The sequence below is a fragment of the Manacus candei genome, unplaced genomic scaffold (assembly GCF_025592945.1).
Source record: "Manacus candei isolate 608988 ecotype Guabito, Panama unplaced genomic scaffold, ASM2559294v1 h1tg000028l, whole genome shotgun sequence".
In the NCBI taxonomy this organism is placed as follows: Eukaryota; Metazoa; Chordata; class Aves; order Passeriformes; family Pipridae; genus Manacus; species Manacus candei.
In genome coordinates, this window is record NW_026138076.1 from 42,580,964 (window position 1) to 42,599,738 (window position 18,775).

Sequence of the window (18,775 nt, forward strand, 5' to 3'; positions counted from 1 at the left end):
GTAGTATAATCCTTGTACTGGAAGTAATCATTTTTACAGGGGCTGTTGAATGCAGTGGTTTCCAGCACAAACAGAAAACTCAGTATTATCAGGAAAATAAGACTAAATGCATCCATTCACCTTCCATGAGATGAAGTGATGCCTCCAGTCTATCATAAGGTACCTTTCCCAATTACAACACCAAGGCTGTTTCTCAACTGAAGAGTGTACACATATACTGTGCAATTAATTCTTCACTAGTGTTTCTAAAATATTAAGATTCACAACTCAATGCCTTACTGGAAAGACACCAAGGTCCTACAACAGTTAAGCTGACTTAACAGCAGCCATCCAAAATTCTAAAGTATTTCAAATAGAATAACTGAAATTGAAAACTTCAGTCCTCAGTGAAAATGCATTGAATAAAGGAAATCAGAGTTAAAACATCAGAGTTAAAACCTTTAACATAACAAGAACCCCCATCACTACCAGACTTGAAACCATTTATTAACTGATGTTTATGAAATATTGGAATAAACGCTCAGATGGGAAGAAAAAACTTAATCATGTGCACTTTTTTCTTTGTTTTTTTTAATTCTTTTCTACACTCCGTAAGACTTGTTCTGCAGAATTCTTTGATATCAGTTGTAGTAATATTTTCTTTTAATAAAAATAGCAGATTAAAAATACTGTATTTGTGTTACACTACAAGAGATACACAAAACTTCTACGTTTTATGATCCCAGGCAATTTAGGAAAATAACTTGATCGGGAATTGGCAAAATAATTTAAATAGAGAACACATTTAAAATTCTTATTTAAAATATTCAACACTCAAAATATTATCACTATTGCAGAACATCAGAGCAAGGGTCAGAAGGGAGAGGAAAATATTAAAAATTTCCCAACCTTTTCATTCTACCACACTGAAATACAAAAAGGCAAAAATTTTAACAATCTCAGCTAGCTTTCAGCAGCAGCTCTTAGCAAGTTGACTAACAATTCATGTCTGAACCATCAGTGAAATGCTTATATGTCTAAGACAAAAATATCTTGGGGCTTGTCTCGTGAACATGAGTACCAGTGTTTCTACATAATTTTGCTTCCCTCAAGACAAATAAAAAACTGGTATTTGCACAAAATGAATTTCTATTCTAAAATATAGGAAATATAAGTAATATAGCATAACACAACGCACAGGAGAATTAGAATAAGAATTCGTAGTCTAAAAAATGAATAAATGAGAGAGAGACTTACCGCAGATATTGCTTCATAGCACTAGTAATTGTCTTTACTTCCCAATCTACAGGGTTTTCCAGGTCAACTTCATTGCAGGTTTTTGCATCTAGAAAATAATCAGAAAGAAAAGAGGGATGTGAATAAAGGGAATTCTAAATCAATATGCCCTACATGAACAAAAACACATTGAATTTGAGCATGTATTTGCTCATATAAACATAGAAGCAGTACATCCTTTTTATTATTAATACTAAGAAGACTTAATATCCAAACCCCTTTATATACTCTATTTCCATATTTTGTTCTTAGAACTATTTACTGCTAATTTTTTTCTTTAATGAAGGATTAAAAATCTCTTCCATGTAAGAAGATCTCTATAGCAATTGAAATTTTCACACCTTTAATTAAACAGGCCCATGCACACAAACACAGAAAGATGTACAAAAATGGTTTAGAAAAAAAAAAAAAGACCCTCTAAGCACAACTTATCCTTTCCTCCTTTCTTTCATTATTTAAAGTGCAAGTACACTAATAAATATTTTCAAATTTTCTCCATAGTTTTGCTTGTAAACTGTCGATGAAAACAGTTTACTGCCAAAGTGCAGTATGACCCTCCATATTGCGTGAAAACCTTTAAGAAGAGGTGCTTCAAAAGTAAAAAAAAAGACTCCTTGCTGTCAGTAAGTTTTGTCTACAAGATGGCCTGAATTTTTTCGCCCACAGGACAAAAAAATACTCGTTGGCTTGACCATTTGTCAGGTTCACAGAACTCCCACCTTTTACCAGGTTAGTTGGTAGAGTCTTGTAACAAGAGCGGTCAAACTGAATAGTTTGTCTGATTGACCCATAAGGTTAAAGAGTTTTTGACAGAAGACAGAAAACAACACAGCACACTGGAATGTTGTGCAATCAAAAAAAACCCCTTTTTGACCTCAAAACCGCAATCAAGAGCTAGCTGACGTGAGAGGATCACATGTATACGGCCAGACTAGCCCAGTGTATTTGCTAACTTAAAGGGCTTGAGCTTCTCTTATTATTACTGCTACATATTTCTGTCAGTCATTACAGCCAACTGCAGCAGTAGCTGACACAGATTACGTGTTGACCAGTTCATACAATTCAGAATTCATTTGTTACTTGGCTTGTCAGACAAACGACAGACCCATCTAAAAAATCAAATTAGGATCCCTGATTAAAGGTGCAGTCCTTTTACTGGGACTAAATAATTTTGTTCTAAAAGCTGTGCCAAGCAATTATTTCTGTAACTGAATATTCTCCCTCATTATATCAATTATTTAAATCTCATTTTAAAATACAAGTCAGATAACATTTTCTAGCAAACTGTTACTAGACAACCACCACCCAAACTACTCAAGATTGTCACAGGAATAAGCTTCTTTTTCCCTCTTTTTTAGCATGCTAGCTGTTTCCATGTTCAAATTCTCTTTTTTGAGAAGAAAACCTGTCTACTGAATTGATTAAACAAAAACTGCCATCACATCAGAAACTGGCAAAATCTATGGGGATTTTGCCACTGAAACACTATGTAATATCCATTTTTTAAATAGCTGCTTCATAATGATCAACCTCCTTTACATTCAAAGTATGTGCTCTGTTCATTGAAATTTGTTGATGAATTTCGAGAGGAAAACAACAAGCATCTGAATTCCAAAGCAAGCCTCTTGAAATAAAAAATAGAAAGTATTGTTGAAACATTTCATTATCTCTTGGTGAACAAAAGAAAACAACAAAAAAACCCCTGGCCCTACTACCAATCCCCAGGAACCCCAAATTGACTGTAGAAGCCATAAAGGCTTAAAGACTTTTTCCACTTTGGGTTTGACAGTTGCTCTGTGCCCCACCACCCAACGCATTTCACTGTGCCTGCTCCACTTTTCCCCCTTACTTCAAACACCCCAGACCATTATAAGAACTGGATCTTCAATCAGAATTTAAAAAAAAAAACCTACTCTACTAGTTTTCATGTTACTTGTTCACATAGCAGCCGCTGTGCACTGAATGGCAACTTTACGCATATAAAAATAACTGTGCACATTTATGAAACAGCTTCTGACAGATCAGCTCTAAATTTTATGCAAATCTTTCTGACAATAAGGGAGCCAGAGTTTATAAAAACAGTCCAGTTCACTAAACTAGGTTAGGAGGAGACTCACTCTGCTTTCATATGCAATATGCCCCACTGTAGGTCTGTATGCACTGTCATCTACTGTATATAAAACAATAAGGAATTTGGTGTAATTGTTTTGGAATCTGCTCGTTTTGAAAAGGCAGAAGCACCTGAAAAGTCTGGCAACACGACAAGTCTGGCATTTTTCACGCCAGAGAGTATCAGAAATCAAACCTGAACTCATCAGTAGAAACTGCAAGTCCTCAGCAGTCTCTTCCCCACAAGCGATGGGCTGTATGAAAGCTGACCTATGGAGTGGTTTGTATGAAATCTGTGTGGGCAGTGCATGAAATGAACCACATCAGATCTATAATCAGATCATAGATCTAAATCTATAGATCACAGACGAAAGAGGAATCCATCCCTGACACATTTCCAAAACTGAGACTCCTGATGGCTGACAACACTCTCTGCATTGCTTAGAACAGATACCCAAAATACTGGAAGTTCTAACTCTGTACCTCTGTTTACAATGAGATATTCCGTTATTTTAACATTTTCCCTTAAAAAGTAATTACTGTTTTCCTTAGCAAATGCCTCTCTTAAATTTAAACCAGATCATTGCCACAAAATAGATCATCATAGCACAATGCCAGTTACAGATAACTTCAAAAACTAAGTTAATTGAAAAATTAACCTTTTTTTAAAAAAAAGAAAGAATTCTATATTTAATTGTTGAGCCTTTTTTTACAGAAGACTAAGTTTCACTAGATTTTTGCATTACAGATGAAAATCTATGCAGTCCTAGTATTAGAAAAGCATACATTGGTCTTCTCAGACTCTCTTGACTCTTCATGTACTTTCCAAAATTCTATAGAAAGTATTCTGAAAAAGAGACAAAACTAAATGCTATTATGTCCCTGGTTACCTTTAGGAAGACTTTTTTTGCACACTGGGCCTTTCCAACTGTGAACCTCATGGTCAATGACAGGTAGCTTAAAATACTTTGAAATCTTATCAAACATTTTAAAATATAGAAAGTTAATATGAGGTTTTTATGATTCTGAAAAAATCTTTCATATAAAAAGGTATCTAAGAGTATGCCCAGAGACAAAGGATTAAAGATTAATCAGTCATTTTAAATTCTCTGTACCACTGTATATCAAAAAGAAACCCTCTTTATTCTTCTCTGAGGACAGACAGATAAAGAACACAGATAGGATCACTTTCAACAAATCATCAGAGAAGAGCACCTGCTTGCACCCTAACTTTTTCCTGTTCAGTATTTTGCCTTGTCTTGATACCACTGTACTCTTCCTATGTCAAGTAAATATATGAATCTTGGGAACGACAAAAAAAATGGTTTTGATTTAAAAAAAAAAATAACTAAAAGCAGATGCTGGAATCCCCAGTAAACTCTTCCAGCTGCTACTGAACCACTGGCAACCTGAGTATATTTAATTTGGATACCAATAATGGCAACAAGGAAAATCTTTCTGCCAGACCTGCATGCCCAAGCTAAGCCAGTAAGTACAAAACTGAGAAGCACCTTATTATACCAAATACATTTAATCGAGTCTCCCTGAGTGACACCACATCAATTCTTCCTATGGTCAGTGGCTAAAGGTGGTTATTGTTTACTGAGGCTAACTCCAACACAGGGCCAGGAGCTGGACTTGATGAACCTGATGGGCCCCTTCCAACTCAGCATATTCTATGAACTATGAGAATCTGTTATAGATCAGTCATTTTTATTAATCCCAGTTCGTATTTCCAAAAAGAGCCTTTTTTCTACAATACTTTAAAGATATAGGCAGGTTTACGTGCACTAATGGAGTACTTCAGGGTGCTGTTAATATTGATTAAAGTAAGACATCATAAATTAATATTTAGCAAGGTCATTATGACAGATTGATATGACATGCAGGTCCTCAAGCCTCAAGATGTCTTATCATTTCTGAAGAGACAGCCTGTTTGAAAAAATAAAGGAAGGAAAAGAAAAAGTCTTACAGGTGGCACTGAACTGACAGCAGCATATAATATAAAAGCGCTTTGTCATTCACATAATGTCTGGGGTAATGAAATGAATTCACTTTCTGGCTTCCTCCAGTTTGCAGTGCCAAAGAACACTGTGTTATCAGCACAGATGGAGCATGCATGGTTCTGGAGAAGAGCCTGGTGCAAACTGCAAACAAGCTTCTTTGCATACCAATGAATCCCTGAGAATCAGACCTTTGCTGTCAAGTGACAGGTTTGGAAGCTCTATAAAAATGAACTAATCCCAGTGGTCTTGTCTGACTGCATGTACTGTCAGTGCTCAGGACAAGAAATGGGGAAACACGGCACATTTTGCAGTCATGGCCACTACTTTGGTGAGAGATATCAGGCAGATGAGGGATTTCATCCAGGTGCCAATACTTTTTTTTTTTCCCCCTAGGGACAGCAGAGTGGTAAAAGAAGTACAGTCACTGGGATTGAAGATGCATCAAAATTTCCAGAAAAAAAGGGAGAAAAAAGTCGCTGAGAACTATTTTAGCTAACTAGGTACATAAAAGAGCCTAAGACTAACCACACATAAGAGTTAAGTTTATAAAAACAAATCCTTTCTCCATCTGTCTCCTGCCTTGACACATAGTTATTATTAATACGTATATCATATTCCTCCTCTTAAACCAAAGAGCTCTTTGCCAGTGGGCTTAAACTAAATGTCTGATTTTGCACAGTGATTAACTAAAGACATGCACGGGCGTGTACACCTGTACATCCTAGACAAGGGAGGAGGAAGGTGGGAACTTCAAACAATGAAGCAATAAGCTTCAAGCTTTCTTGAATGGGGTGTTTTGAATTTTCTGTTCAGTCTTCAACTTAGGTTGCTTTAATCTCACTTCCATCAACCTCGCACGAAGCCCATGATTTGCTCCTGCAAGTCCCATGGCAGTTCTCTGAGTGTATTCCTACCAACTGATCTAGGTCTTTCTAAACTAGGGGAACTTAAAATGATATGGTGATTATTTGCATGGACTAAAGCAAACTAGATTTGGCACATATAAAGAACAAGTACTAGTAGATGTTTTAAAAACTAAATATTGACAGTGAAACAGCATGAAATAAAATATTGAAAAAATATTTGTAAAATAGAGGCATACCCATCAACAAACTCAGAAGTCTCTGGACCTTTGAACTCACCCCCACAACTCTGTACAGTCCTTGGTCATTTATACCTATTAAGCAAAGGGAGAAATAAAAAAAAAAAGGCATGAGATCAACCACAGTCAAATTTAGCATTAAAATTTTTCCCCAGGCAACGAATTCTCCTCAAAGACAGACAGACTAAGCAGTAGCATTAGCAGTCCTGAGAACAATGTTATAAATAAAATATTACAAAAATCCTTTCGTTGTTCTGTGTTTTTAAGATAAGTTCCTGTTATGTTTTGATAAAGGTTTCATGTGCCTCGATTACACTTCAGAAACTAGGAGTAGAAGTAAGCAGGGATAAACCTTTGCTTGAAAAAAATACATAAATAAACCATTGTCTGTTTTCAAATTTTTTAACTTACATTTTGGATACATCAGTATCCACATTCTGACAATGCAAGAACTGAACCAACAAATGCTAAATTAAGATTTCTTTAATAAATTTAATTTTACTTCTTTTTTCCCCCAATATGTGGCGACAGAAAGAGTTTGGATGAAGAAAAATTTGAGCTTATTCTCAGTCCTCAAAACCAATGCTTTTTCAAGGTTGTAAATGCTTTCCATTTACGATACAAGGCCTCATTCCAACCCACTGTGGTCCACACAGTAGTTACATCCAGAGGCACCACCACAGGTTACTGAAAGCAGTACTTCTGGTTTTGTTTGGGATGAATAGAGTAGCCATAACCAGCATAGTATTTTCAGTCCTTTACTCCCATTCTACATGGACACTGGACCGCTTTCCTGTCATTCCTCTGAGCCCTTCTGTCCCTTTTGCACACCCTCACTTCTCTACTACCCCTTTTCTTCCCTTGCTTTTGCTTTCCTTTACAACACCCAGTTTTATCCTCAGGGAAGTAAAACTATGAATATAAATTGAAGGAAAATGAGAGGGAGAGAAGGGGCAGGGAAGAAGAAGGGCAAAATAAGGTATGTCTTTGTCTGATGCATTTTTTCAGAGCCCATATAGTGGGAGGTAAAATACTGCAGTCCTGAAGCTGACACAGATGTTTGAGAGGCCACATAATAAGCAGCCAATCTACAAACCCAACCATACTCTACCTTCATAATCACATTGGCCTGGAAGAGTAGAAATGACACAAAATACCTGTGTTTCCACTCCAAGGAAATCTTTTCAAATAACAGATTATGTGGTATTCTTATTCAAAATATCCTTCAACAAAGGAAGACTTGTGGAGAATTCCCAGCTTCAATACCAAGCTGTTCCGACCCAGAGAAGGAAAATTAAAACCAGTCATATGAGAAAAAGTTTCTTCCCAAATAAATATTAGATGAAGTATGTAAAAATCATTAGCCTTTTAATGAATTACTGTCAGACACAGCCATAATACACAGCAATAATTCTCAATACGGTAGAGGGAACTTGGCATTTTTTACCTACTCCTCCTGCCTAGCCATGCTAAATCTTTTCCTTCTTCTCTCTGCAGCCTCCTCAGCCATCCCGGAACTTTGAGCCTGCTGAACTAGTCCTCCCTGTTAGCACTGCTCCTTCCTCTGTCCCAGCAGGGAGCTGACAGGCCAAGGCTGCAGCTTGGTTGCTCCACCTGGGCAAAACCAGCCCTTTTCTCTCCCCAGGATGCAGGCACCACTGTAGTGGTGCTGAGTCTTAAGCTAGATGTCATGTTCAGAGCTGGCTTTATTTTACCTGTGGTCATCAAAAAACACAACCCTAGAGTATGCTCGTAGTTTAGCTGTGCACAAAAGAAAGAACTGAAAAAAACCCAGCTCTGTGGCCACAGTATTCCTCTCAAAATATGAAGTTATCAACCCAAACAAATAAGTTTTCCATTGATCCCTAGAACAACTGTTATAGCATGCTATACACCACTTGGAGACACACACGAAAAAAACCCCAAAACCCAAGACCAACAACATAGTCCTTAATACACTCCAAGGATGCACTTGAAATCTGTCCTGAGAGCAGCAATTACTTTTTACTTCAAACTTCTCAGAGGTGTCCAGGAAAATTCTGGTACCAGAGTAACATCAAGCTTTTTAATGCTTTGCCAAAAGGCATCACACTTTTTTTATACAATGACACCACAGGACAAGCCTTCTGCATCATATGCAAGATGCTAAAAAGCTGAATAAATACTGTCACACTCAGCTTTTGCTTATCTAGGAAGTTGATTCGTGACTTCCTGTGCTTCTAACAATAAAACTGGGGGGAACCAACTGTGCTGACCCCAAACATACATTTACGGGCTTAAAAGTAATTAGGTCAAACCACAAAAACTAGTGCTTGGTATTAAAACAGACATGATATGCAAAAGTTTCTGAAATAATGGCAGTATTGAAACCAAGACAATCTTCCAGCAATAATCATGAGTCTGTGATAGTGATTATCAGATAATTGATCGGTTTCAAATTCATCAACCTGAAAAAAGCACAGCTAATTGCTAGCAGACATCAAGGAGTGCAAAGAGGCATTAATATTTCAACACAGTTTTAGATGATACCTTTAAACATACTTTTGAATGATGTTTTATTTAAAATATACAAAGCCGGGTTTGAAACGGAACTATTTCTGATTTAATCTGCACATCTCGGATCTTCAGCACATCCAACACTGATAGTGCCTGGCATTTACAGAACACAATTGACAAGATGACTCATTGCGAGGAATAGCTCACCACTGACTGAAACGCTGAAGGGTTCAGACGCTGTGTCTGCCGGCTCAACCACTACTGGCAACTCGGAGCGGCAAAGCCCCGCAGCACAGTTTCCTTCATATTTACCTTATCTCAAGATGCTTGGCTGTCTGATACCGGAATTTGGCACAGGTACACAGTTTGGGAAACATGCTTAGAAATATAAGGTATTGTAAGCAAAACAGTAATCTATACCATTGTAAGCAAGGTATGTAGGCAAGTTTACTTTGTGACTGGCACTGTACATGAGGCTGACACGGACTTGTAACATAGCTGCAAATACAACTTTTTATATCAAACTCCATAGCACGGCAACAGCCATACAAGTGGCGCTCTAAATTCAAGGTAATGCCAGATATTTTTTTTTTGATTTTTTTTTTTTTTTTTTTTTTTTTTGTTATGTGTAAAGGTTTTCTACTTCCTCCTCACCGTCTATTCTCCGCCTCAGGAGCAGACAGCCTGGAGACTCAGCTCAATGCTGCCATCTCTCTCTGCAGCTCAGATTAGCAGCTACGGTAGTTCTGAACTCGACAAACACTGCTCTGGCAAACACTTTACCTACCACATCCCCACAGAAGGTGCAACCAACTACTTGCACGCAAAAACACGCACAGAGTCTTTAACACCGACATAAAAAGCTCCTCGATGTTTTTTAAACATTTACCCAATTCTCAGTAGCTAATTCTAAATTAAATACTCCAAACAGAATCCCAAAATGCTCTCTCCAAGACAAAACATAGGTGTGCATCCAACCAGCATTGTGTTCCATACAGGAGAGACAGGATGCATATCCTGGTGCCTCAGCATCTCCTACCAGGTAAAGCACAGCCAATGTCTTATAAGGCAATGCTGAACCAGAAGCTCATATGCATTTTAACCAAGGCACTGCTTTTGATGCTTCTAATTCATTCAGAGCAAATAATTTCCTTCTTGGCTTTATTAAAGGGAACATAACCCAGAAAAAAATTATCCAGCCATTGACAAGTTTGTGCTCAATATCTCTGCTATGCTCTTCTCTCTCTGAATACCAGACTACTTCTGCTATGACATGACAAGACTATTCTCAGTTTCCACCCACACTAGACTGTCCTCTCTTTCCACCCACGCCAACCTCACACCCATTATGATTAAAAGAGATAAAAACATGGCACACAAGCACCGTCTCTGAAGAAGCATCTGTCCTGTTTTCTTCTGCTGAACATAACTTGCCTTTGATATATTATCATTAAAGTAAAATAACCAAGTAAAAATTGTTTTTAAGAATAAGTACAGGTATAAAATCCTGCACCCTGAAAGATGGATTTTCTTCATCGTACAATTATTTGGCCAAACTCTTGAGGCAAACAACTGAATGCTCTCCTGGCATTTGTTTAGCACAGCAGACAGCAGCAGAAGGTCCTCTAGGGGTTTTTTTGTTTTGGTTTTGGGATTTTGTTTGTTTTGGTTTTAAATGCAGTTAATGTTAAGTTCACAATCAGTAAACAGAAAATCATCAACAACTGTTTGGAACGTAATGGACAAATCAAGCTTATTGAAACAGAGCTAAGTGGATACTGAGTTCCTGGAAGATAGTACCTCACCTAAATCCATTCTTGAAACCCTGGGAAAAGAAATATTAATCAAACGTGGATTGATGTTTATTTCTTGAATACTCCCCAAAACAAAGTTAATAGGTAGAAGTCTTTTCCATCGGAAGAAATTACCACACTCTGCTAACTGCAGGCCTCCTTTGGTAACTTTAATTCTCTTCCAACTGTGCTGAGAGGCAGATCCCACTACAGGGAGACATGTCTCTAACCCATGAAAGCTCATCATCTGTCTTGAACAACAAGAGGGTTACACATAAATTTTGCATCTTCTTACATGCCCCTAAATGAAGGCATAAAGGGCAGAGTGGACTTAAAATTTCCACTCAGTTTAGCCTACCTACCCACAGCCAAGAGAAAAAAGAAACAAAACATATTTTCAAATAGTCACTTCATGAAAAAAGTGTTCACACAATTTCCACAGTTATGTTCTTGTTTTTCTTTCCTTGCAGGGTATCAGAGAAAGAAGGGGAAAAAAAAAGACTACTCGAAGAAAACTATAGGAACACACAAATAATAAACCAAAATATAGTGTACCATAGACCAAAACTAGCCTTTCGTTACATGACCACATGCAAGTCTTTCCATGAAATCTGCCTCACCCACTGCAAAGAGAAGATCTATATTGAAGCAGGGCTTTACAGAGAAGGCAACTTATCTGTAGGACACCAGCTTTATCTGCAATGTTTCCCTGCTGAAATATTCAGATTGTAAATGCCAGTAACTGAAATTTAAAGTGATGAGACAGGCAAACCTTATCTGAAAAATATTCAAAAGAACAGAATGAACAAAAATAACACCAGACAGAATATGGTCTAATCTGGAATAACATCTTTAATGCATCAGACAGGGCTGATACAAAAAAGCCGAAGAGAAAAAGGATTTCAGATATTTCTTACTGTTTAAATGCAAAATTCTCAGTATCACAAAGGCTGCTTGGCCTTACTAATAATACTGTATAGTAAGTGTATACATAGCAAACACTGTTTTTCAGTAATGCCCTGCACTGACAGCAAGTATGAACAAACCATTCTTCTGTTCAGCTACCTTATTTAAGCTGGACAGTGATACAAAGAAAGATATAAGTATTCTGCCCTGTGCAATGTCAGATCTCTAGGAAAAAACAGATACAATTCCTGAAAAACCCTCAGTCTCCCCTTTGGGAGTGGAAAGCAAGGTCGGCATTTTAGGAGAAAAACAAAATGCACACAGAGAAATTTCAACATCTCTTTTAACAAACTAAGAAATATACAGCAACCAACTACCTATTTTCAGCTCTTCGCCTCTTTTTTTTAAACAGACACAACAAAATAAGCAGGTTCTCCACACAATACCGTGTACAATGCAGTGAGCCTTAAGAGTGGCTGGTCACCTCACGTTTCAACATGTCCATACAAGGACTGTTTTCTCCTCACAGGGCAGTGATATCAAAAGCTGATGTCACCCAGTGCCCAAGTTACACAAGGTCTGTGACACAAAGCCTGTCCACAATCAATCCAAACTACTTCCTGAATACTGTCTGCATACTAACCTCTCTCTTCCATCTCCTAATTTTGGGAGGTACAACAATGAGGATATGCAACAGTAATCCTGGCAGCATGTTTGTCTCTGGTGTGATACTAACTCCACCAAAAGGACTTCAATACTTTTTGTAAGTCACTTGCCTGCTCAGCTCCTGTTCTTTCGTCTTAAAGCAACTAAACAGAAATGGAATTCTAAAATAACTTAGTCTGTTCAAACGCCCAGCAAAGGTACTGTGCCTACAAGACACAGGTTTCTCTTTTGTTGCTGTTGCACACAAACATTGGCTGCCTTTGTCAAGAGAGGTGCTATTTCCTGCTTATGAGCACTTCTTGAAAATACATCTCTTGAGGGAAAGCCATACACAAAAGGCTGGAACTGGACTCCTGACCTGGTCAGTGTAGTCAGTGAAATGTCTACTATGGAAAAGTCTTTTCCAGAGATCTACAGGACACTTTATCACACAAGCCTTCTTCAAAGAGCAGACCCTTCAAAGAGCTTCACCCTCTTCACTAACAGGTTGGGTTGATCATTACCTCGTGTTTCAACAGCACTGATGCACTTTTTGATGACAGTGAATCCTATTTTATCCAATTGTGCACCTACAAGACAGAAAAAAAAAAAAAGGTTTGAACAGTTTTAAAGCATCATTGCAATTACGTCTTTTCAATGAAAATAAGGTTGGACTTTATCATATAGCTAATACTTCTGAAGCAAAACTGTAAATATTCTGGAACAGAAATACTCTATCACTTTTTCTAAAAAATTCTGCTTTCTCCTTCACAACCCTGCCTAGCCCAGCTAAAGGCTCATTCTTATGGTAGTGGCTTCACTGAATCTGTTCACAGCAGCATCCTTTGAAGAATGGGATCTCTGATTAGTTACATATGTTGGCAGATGCAAAATTGAATTTAACAGTACTTACTGCAACATCGACAATATCTGAGAGAGTTCACCAAATGGGACAAGGAAGTACTTATGATGAAAAAACATAATCATCAACAGAAGGGCTTTTACTGAGTCCTACCCTGAGCCAAAGAAATTCCCACACTAAAGATACAGGACACATGTATATAATTTCACAGCAGTTAATGATCTGACTACATGGAAGCAGATGCATTAACAGGACAACAGCTGAGCTCCAGCATTCCTTTGTTGTTCCTATCTTACACTTTTTCTCTACATCAAAACTTCATTTAAATGCTTATATTGCAAAACTGCCCTTCCCCCAAACATCTGGCCTTCTTGCTCCTGGGGACCTGGTCTTGCACGATGAAAAGAAAACTCTGTGGAAAAAATTCTATTAATAACACCATGATCCAGCTTTAACCAGTAATTTAATTACTTTTTTTTTAAAAAAAAAACAAGCATAAATTCCCTGATAATAAAAGAAGGATACCTGTTTTCATTCATTCACTTAGCTAACAGAAGAAAGCTGATGTCTAAAGAAAGCCTTTTCTTCTACTTCCATTTTGGTTTATATTTTAAATGCATGCATTCAGCTTTTTTGCTGACCTTTATGTTCAGCCCCAATTGCTTTTAAAAGCACACTTACACATTCTAACAGATGTGTGCACACAGTCTGGATTAAGAAATTGTGATGCATTTACATACAAATTCAGCCAGTTTTGAGTCGATTTCAAGCATGAAGTAAATTGGCAAAAACAATCAGACTGATTCTCTAGCTTATGTCCAGTGCTATAATTCTTATATATGCACTAAACTGAGTAACTGTGAAACTCCATTAATTACAAAATCCCCAAATATATTCAGAACTCAAGATTTAAGAGTAAAATATTTAATTAAGTTAAATCCACTGGGGAAAAAAACCCCTACCTTTGCCTTTCTCAATTGTAAAATGTTAACAGAAATCAGCTTTAATATTAATCTAAATACTTACTTCCCTCTCGTTTTGCATTTGGTTTATTCAAATTGATGAACAGCTAAGACAAAAAGAGTAAAAAGACATCAATTATTTTAAAACTTTTATGAAATCAGTTAAAAGGCATCCCCAATCTTAATCCTCAGTAGGCACAAATACAGCTGTTTACAGCTAAAACGTATCACCTTAACTGCAATGGCTCTAACAGAGGTCCATGCCCCCTCAGATAGTAGATAACTGCACGTTTTAGGGAGTAAAAGTTATTAAAAATTCCCAACAAATACAGTTCCTTGGGGAACAGAACAATGTTAGCTACAGCCACTGAAATTAATTGTGATTTACATGCTCCACGTTCCTATGTTTTTTGGCAGTTTAATTTCCCACAGTTGCAAGCTCACTCATATTGTTGAGAAGTGCTTTCATGAATCCTGGGACTTAATGTCCCAGTTTGGCATTCCCAGAAGTTGTAAACTTACTGGGGAGTCCAGCTCAGACAACGTGGCATGGTAATAAACACCTCTGCAAACGAAACCAGATTTAGGTAACAATGATGTCAATAAAACTTCCTGCTAAAATTCCCATTAGCCAACTACTGGGGACAGGCATGTGGCTGTCATTGTCTAGAAAACCCCATTCTTTCTGGCCCACGAGACCAATATATTTATGATTGCAAGAATAATCTACAGAGTGTTTCCATTCTACAGTTCACATCCATTTCCTTATGTGAGCCAGAAATTAAGCAAATTCAAGCACAGCCTCAGTCCCATTGAGAAGAACTGTTTTGATCTAGTTTAAAAAAAAAATAATACCATGTAACTCACTCAAATTTTGCCATTGGAATAAAGTATGCCAGCATAAGACTAAGTGAACATGCTTATACTAGACATTTTCTAGAACACCAATATCATCATTGCGATGGGAAACCTTTTATAAAAATTGATGCTGTCATCACAATGAAAAATATCTCATATCAGCATTAGCAGTTATCCACATTGAGCTTTACCAAGTTACTCATCTCTCCTGAGTTTTATTTCACTTTTATTCTTTATTCATTGAATCTATCATTTTGCAAACTACATAATCCCAGTTTACTAAAGTATAAATGGGATCAGAAAGCAGAGGGTGAGAGAATTCTCCATTATACTATTAAAGAATATTTAAAAAATGACAGTTACAGCTTCTTTTCCATCCAAGGCTTCCATCCATAGCTTCCTGTCTTCCTCAGAAAATGCCTGCATGGTCACAGGAACTCCAGGCCTGCAAATGTACCAACAACACAGAGTAACTGCACTCACCAGCAACCAAAAAATTCTTGTCAAAGTCTACTTCCAACTACAAGCAAAAGCCCATTGTATTAAAAGTCAGGAAGTTTGTTTGTTCATTTTTTGCTCAAGAACTAAGCACTGCTCACCTTGAAAATAAAAGGTGTAGAAGGGATACACACTGTAGGAAATAGGGAGAACAGGGAAGAAAGAGGAAAGCAAATGTAATCTGCAAACTATTTCAAATAGCTCATTGTTGATCACTTGCTGATTCTGACACTTGCTAGGAGTTACTGAGTTTTCTGAATTGTAAATAAACTTGGTCTTGCATTGCCACTAGATAAAAAATTTGTTAACTTGCTCAATACATGATCTTTTGCTTTAAAGTAGCAACAATGATTGCACTTTGCCACTAAATATCTTATAAAAATAACCAAGTCAGTGCAGGATCTCATTACAAAACTCCACTATTACAACTTTCCTAAAAAGGCAGGGTACCTGTGGGATGTAGGAATTAGTGGAACAGACATTAACAGAAATCTACTTTTGAGTTTATATCATAGAAAAGTAAACAGAGTAATTGTGTGGTTCAGCATAGCATACAAAGCAAGGAGAGTTAAAAGCAGAACAGGCTATTTGGGTAATTATTTCTCTACCAATTAAAAAAAAATCATTTTATTCAGCCTGCCAGTACTTTTGGCAAATTTGTAAATCTCATTATATAGAGATGGATAGAAACGAAGAACTAAATCATAACATTTTCTCTCTTTTGTACAATATCTATCTTCAAGTAGCAAAATAGCCATAGGGGAAAATGTTGTATGAAAATAACAGCACAGAGAAAACCAGCACAAATCCCACTTTTATGTAAAACTGTAACAGTCTACACACCACATTCACATTTTTACAGCTAGAGAAACTTCTAGTTCATTTTCACCTTGCTATAAATTTTATCAAACCACAAGATTTAGTCACAGCATAGAACTCCACAAATACAAATACCTCCTGCTCAAAATCTCCTTTCAGACAACATGTGATGACATTAATTTCTGCAATTAATAACCTTTAAGACTAAAACAATGTAATACTGGTACTAGTAATGACAGTAAGCAAGGCAGCTTCTCAAGCCATACCAGTTTTTTTCCAGTGGGAATGGGTCTGGCTGCAGTGCAGAACTGCAGCCATCATAAACATGCAAACTTAATCACTCACTGAAAAAAACATCCACAGTAAACTAACTAAAAAACCCCACGTGCTCATTTGTTTCTTTCTTGTCTACTTCCTTTTACTAGTTTAAACTACAACTTATGCAGGGAAAATATTCCTTCTTTTCACTAAATTACAACAGTCAAAGTATCCAAGAGTATCACTTAAAGGCAATACCTCAAACTCAATATATGCTGCATGAAATACTATTTACTTGCCTGCAAACTAAAGTCAAAAGAGACAAAGCCTTCCCTCCTCCTTGTCCTGCATTAGAAAAATTAAAATCTAAGTAGTATTTCAGCTCTTCATCAATAGAATATCTTTTTCCTACACCAGAAGACCTCTGCTGTCTCCTTAAGATTTAAATTTCTCTACATTTACCACTAGTCACCTTCAACTAAACATGATGGAGTAGCACAAACAGAACAAAAACATCACTTCCCAGAGACCTAGCCCCTCAGAGCTTATAGTCATAAGTATCAGATTTTAAAACAAAAAAAAAAAAAAACAAAACAAAAAACCATCTCAGCTTTCCTTTTGAAAGAAAAATACGTAAATTTTCAGCTAGCTCCAAGTAATGCTCAAGTCACACACAAGGCTGAATGTTTGTTACTGAAAAGTCTTTCCTAAAATTTTATGACCTTGCCTCCTTCCAAAGTACAGTAACAAAGAAAACCCCATGCCCAGCCATCAATCTGTATGTTATTTTTTAACTTGGACAAGCTGAGGGATAAGTGTGCCCTGAACTGATACCAAGGAAACAAGCTAATGGCCTGCAGCACAGAACTAATCTCCATGGGAACACCTCAGTACTACACACATATATTATTAAAAGAAAAATGTCTGATATCAAGGTCACAGTGGACCAGTTGTGTCTATTATATCTAGACAGAAAGACGAATTAGACTTTTCTCACTTTTACCAGAGAAAAAAATGAGAAAATGTTTTGGAGGATCAAGGAAGCACTGCTCTCCATCCTTCTCTGTTTAAACTTGAGGTACCCCATCGAGCAGATGACGCACGGGGTGGGGACAGACTAAAATTTCTCATGCTACTTTTTAACAACTTTAGCAGACTCAGTTTGAATTCTGTTATCCAAACTGACCAATAGACTGACACAAGAGGAGCTGCTTCCAAGAGTATAAATCTTTACTCTCTTTCCTACTCTTGGAACACTGTGGTAGAATAGTTAAGCCATATCCTTCTCAAGTTAAAAATGCAAGTTCAAACCATGCTGTAGACTGGTGGCAAATGCCACCTGAGCTGTAAATGAGTATCTTGTCATCTGCCACGTGAGCTAGAAGTTTTCTGATGCAGTGGTAGTTTGACATCCTTTGACCCATTGCTTGTTATAGGAATGGACATGCCTCAGGCAAGCCAGTCTCACTAGGCATAGCCTTGGATCTAAGTTTGTGCTCGTGCACATCATCCTTATCACAGACACATTCACAGATCACTAGCAGTCATAGGAGAGAGGGGCCTGACAGCACTGGCCACTTCAGCCTTTGAAGTGAAAAGCACTAAGAATTTGATAGGAAAAAAACCAAACAAACAAAAATCCTACAAAGCTTGAAGACCTACTATGCTATAAATTAGAATATAGTTAATTGGTATAAGTAAAGAGCAAATGTATACATTAAAAACAGTTCAGAGCAGAGGGGGGTGGAAATGTTAAAACACAGTGACAGTCCACTAGTTTATATCTAGCATTTAATTCTAGATGTGATCCATTTCTGCATAAATACAATCTGAATCAAGAAAATGTAGCATTACCACACCTGTATTTATTTGCAGTGCCCTATTAAGTTGGATTCTCTCATCTTCATAAATGAAGGAGACTACCATGCCATTGAAAACAAATATTTATCATATTTTGAGAGCCTCTAGTGAAAAAAGGGCACAATTATTTTCTTTTGAAATAGAGCAACAAAATGGTGGTGCTTCAGAACAACAGTGGCAATGACGTTCAAGATGCAGTGGATGATTATACCAGCCACAAAAAGCCTCAAAATCTTATTTTCAATCTGAAAATCCAGCATTTATCTTTAGCACCATATCATTTTGGAAAGCGGGATTGTAGCACAAAATGGTCACGATTATATGAA

General features: G+C 37.2%; 1 protein-coding gene across 3 annotated transcripts in view; it reads right to left on the reverse strand.

Moving 5' to 3' along the window:
- The window catches only part of ARHGAP10 (Rho GTPase activating protein 10), a 154,080-nt gene that overhangs the window by 63,488 nt on the left and 71,817 nt on the right, over positions 1-18,775 (reverse strand). For all 3 annotated transcript variants that reach the window (XM_051790926.1, XM_051790925.1, XM_051790927.1), the window contains 5 exons: positions 15,378-15,459; positions 14,221-14,263; positions 12,857-12,922; positions 6,493-6,567; positions 1,237-1,324 (listed from right to left, as the gene is read on the reverse strand). In XM_051790926.1, the coding sequence (XP_051646886.1) occupies positions 1,237-1,324; positions 6,493-6,567; positions 12,857-12,922; positions 14,221-14,263; positions 15,378-15,459 (354 nt within the window). The remainder of the gene's footprint in view (positions 1-1,236; positions 1,325-6,492; positions 6,568-12,856; positions 12,923-14,220; positions 14,264-15,377; positions 15,460-18,775) is intronic.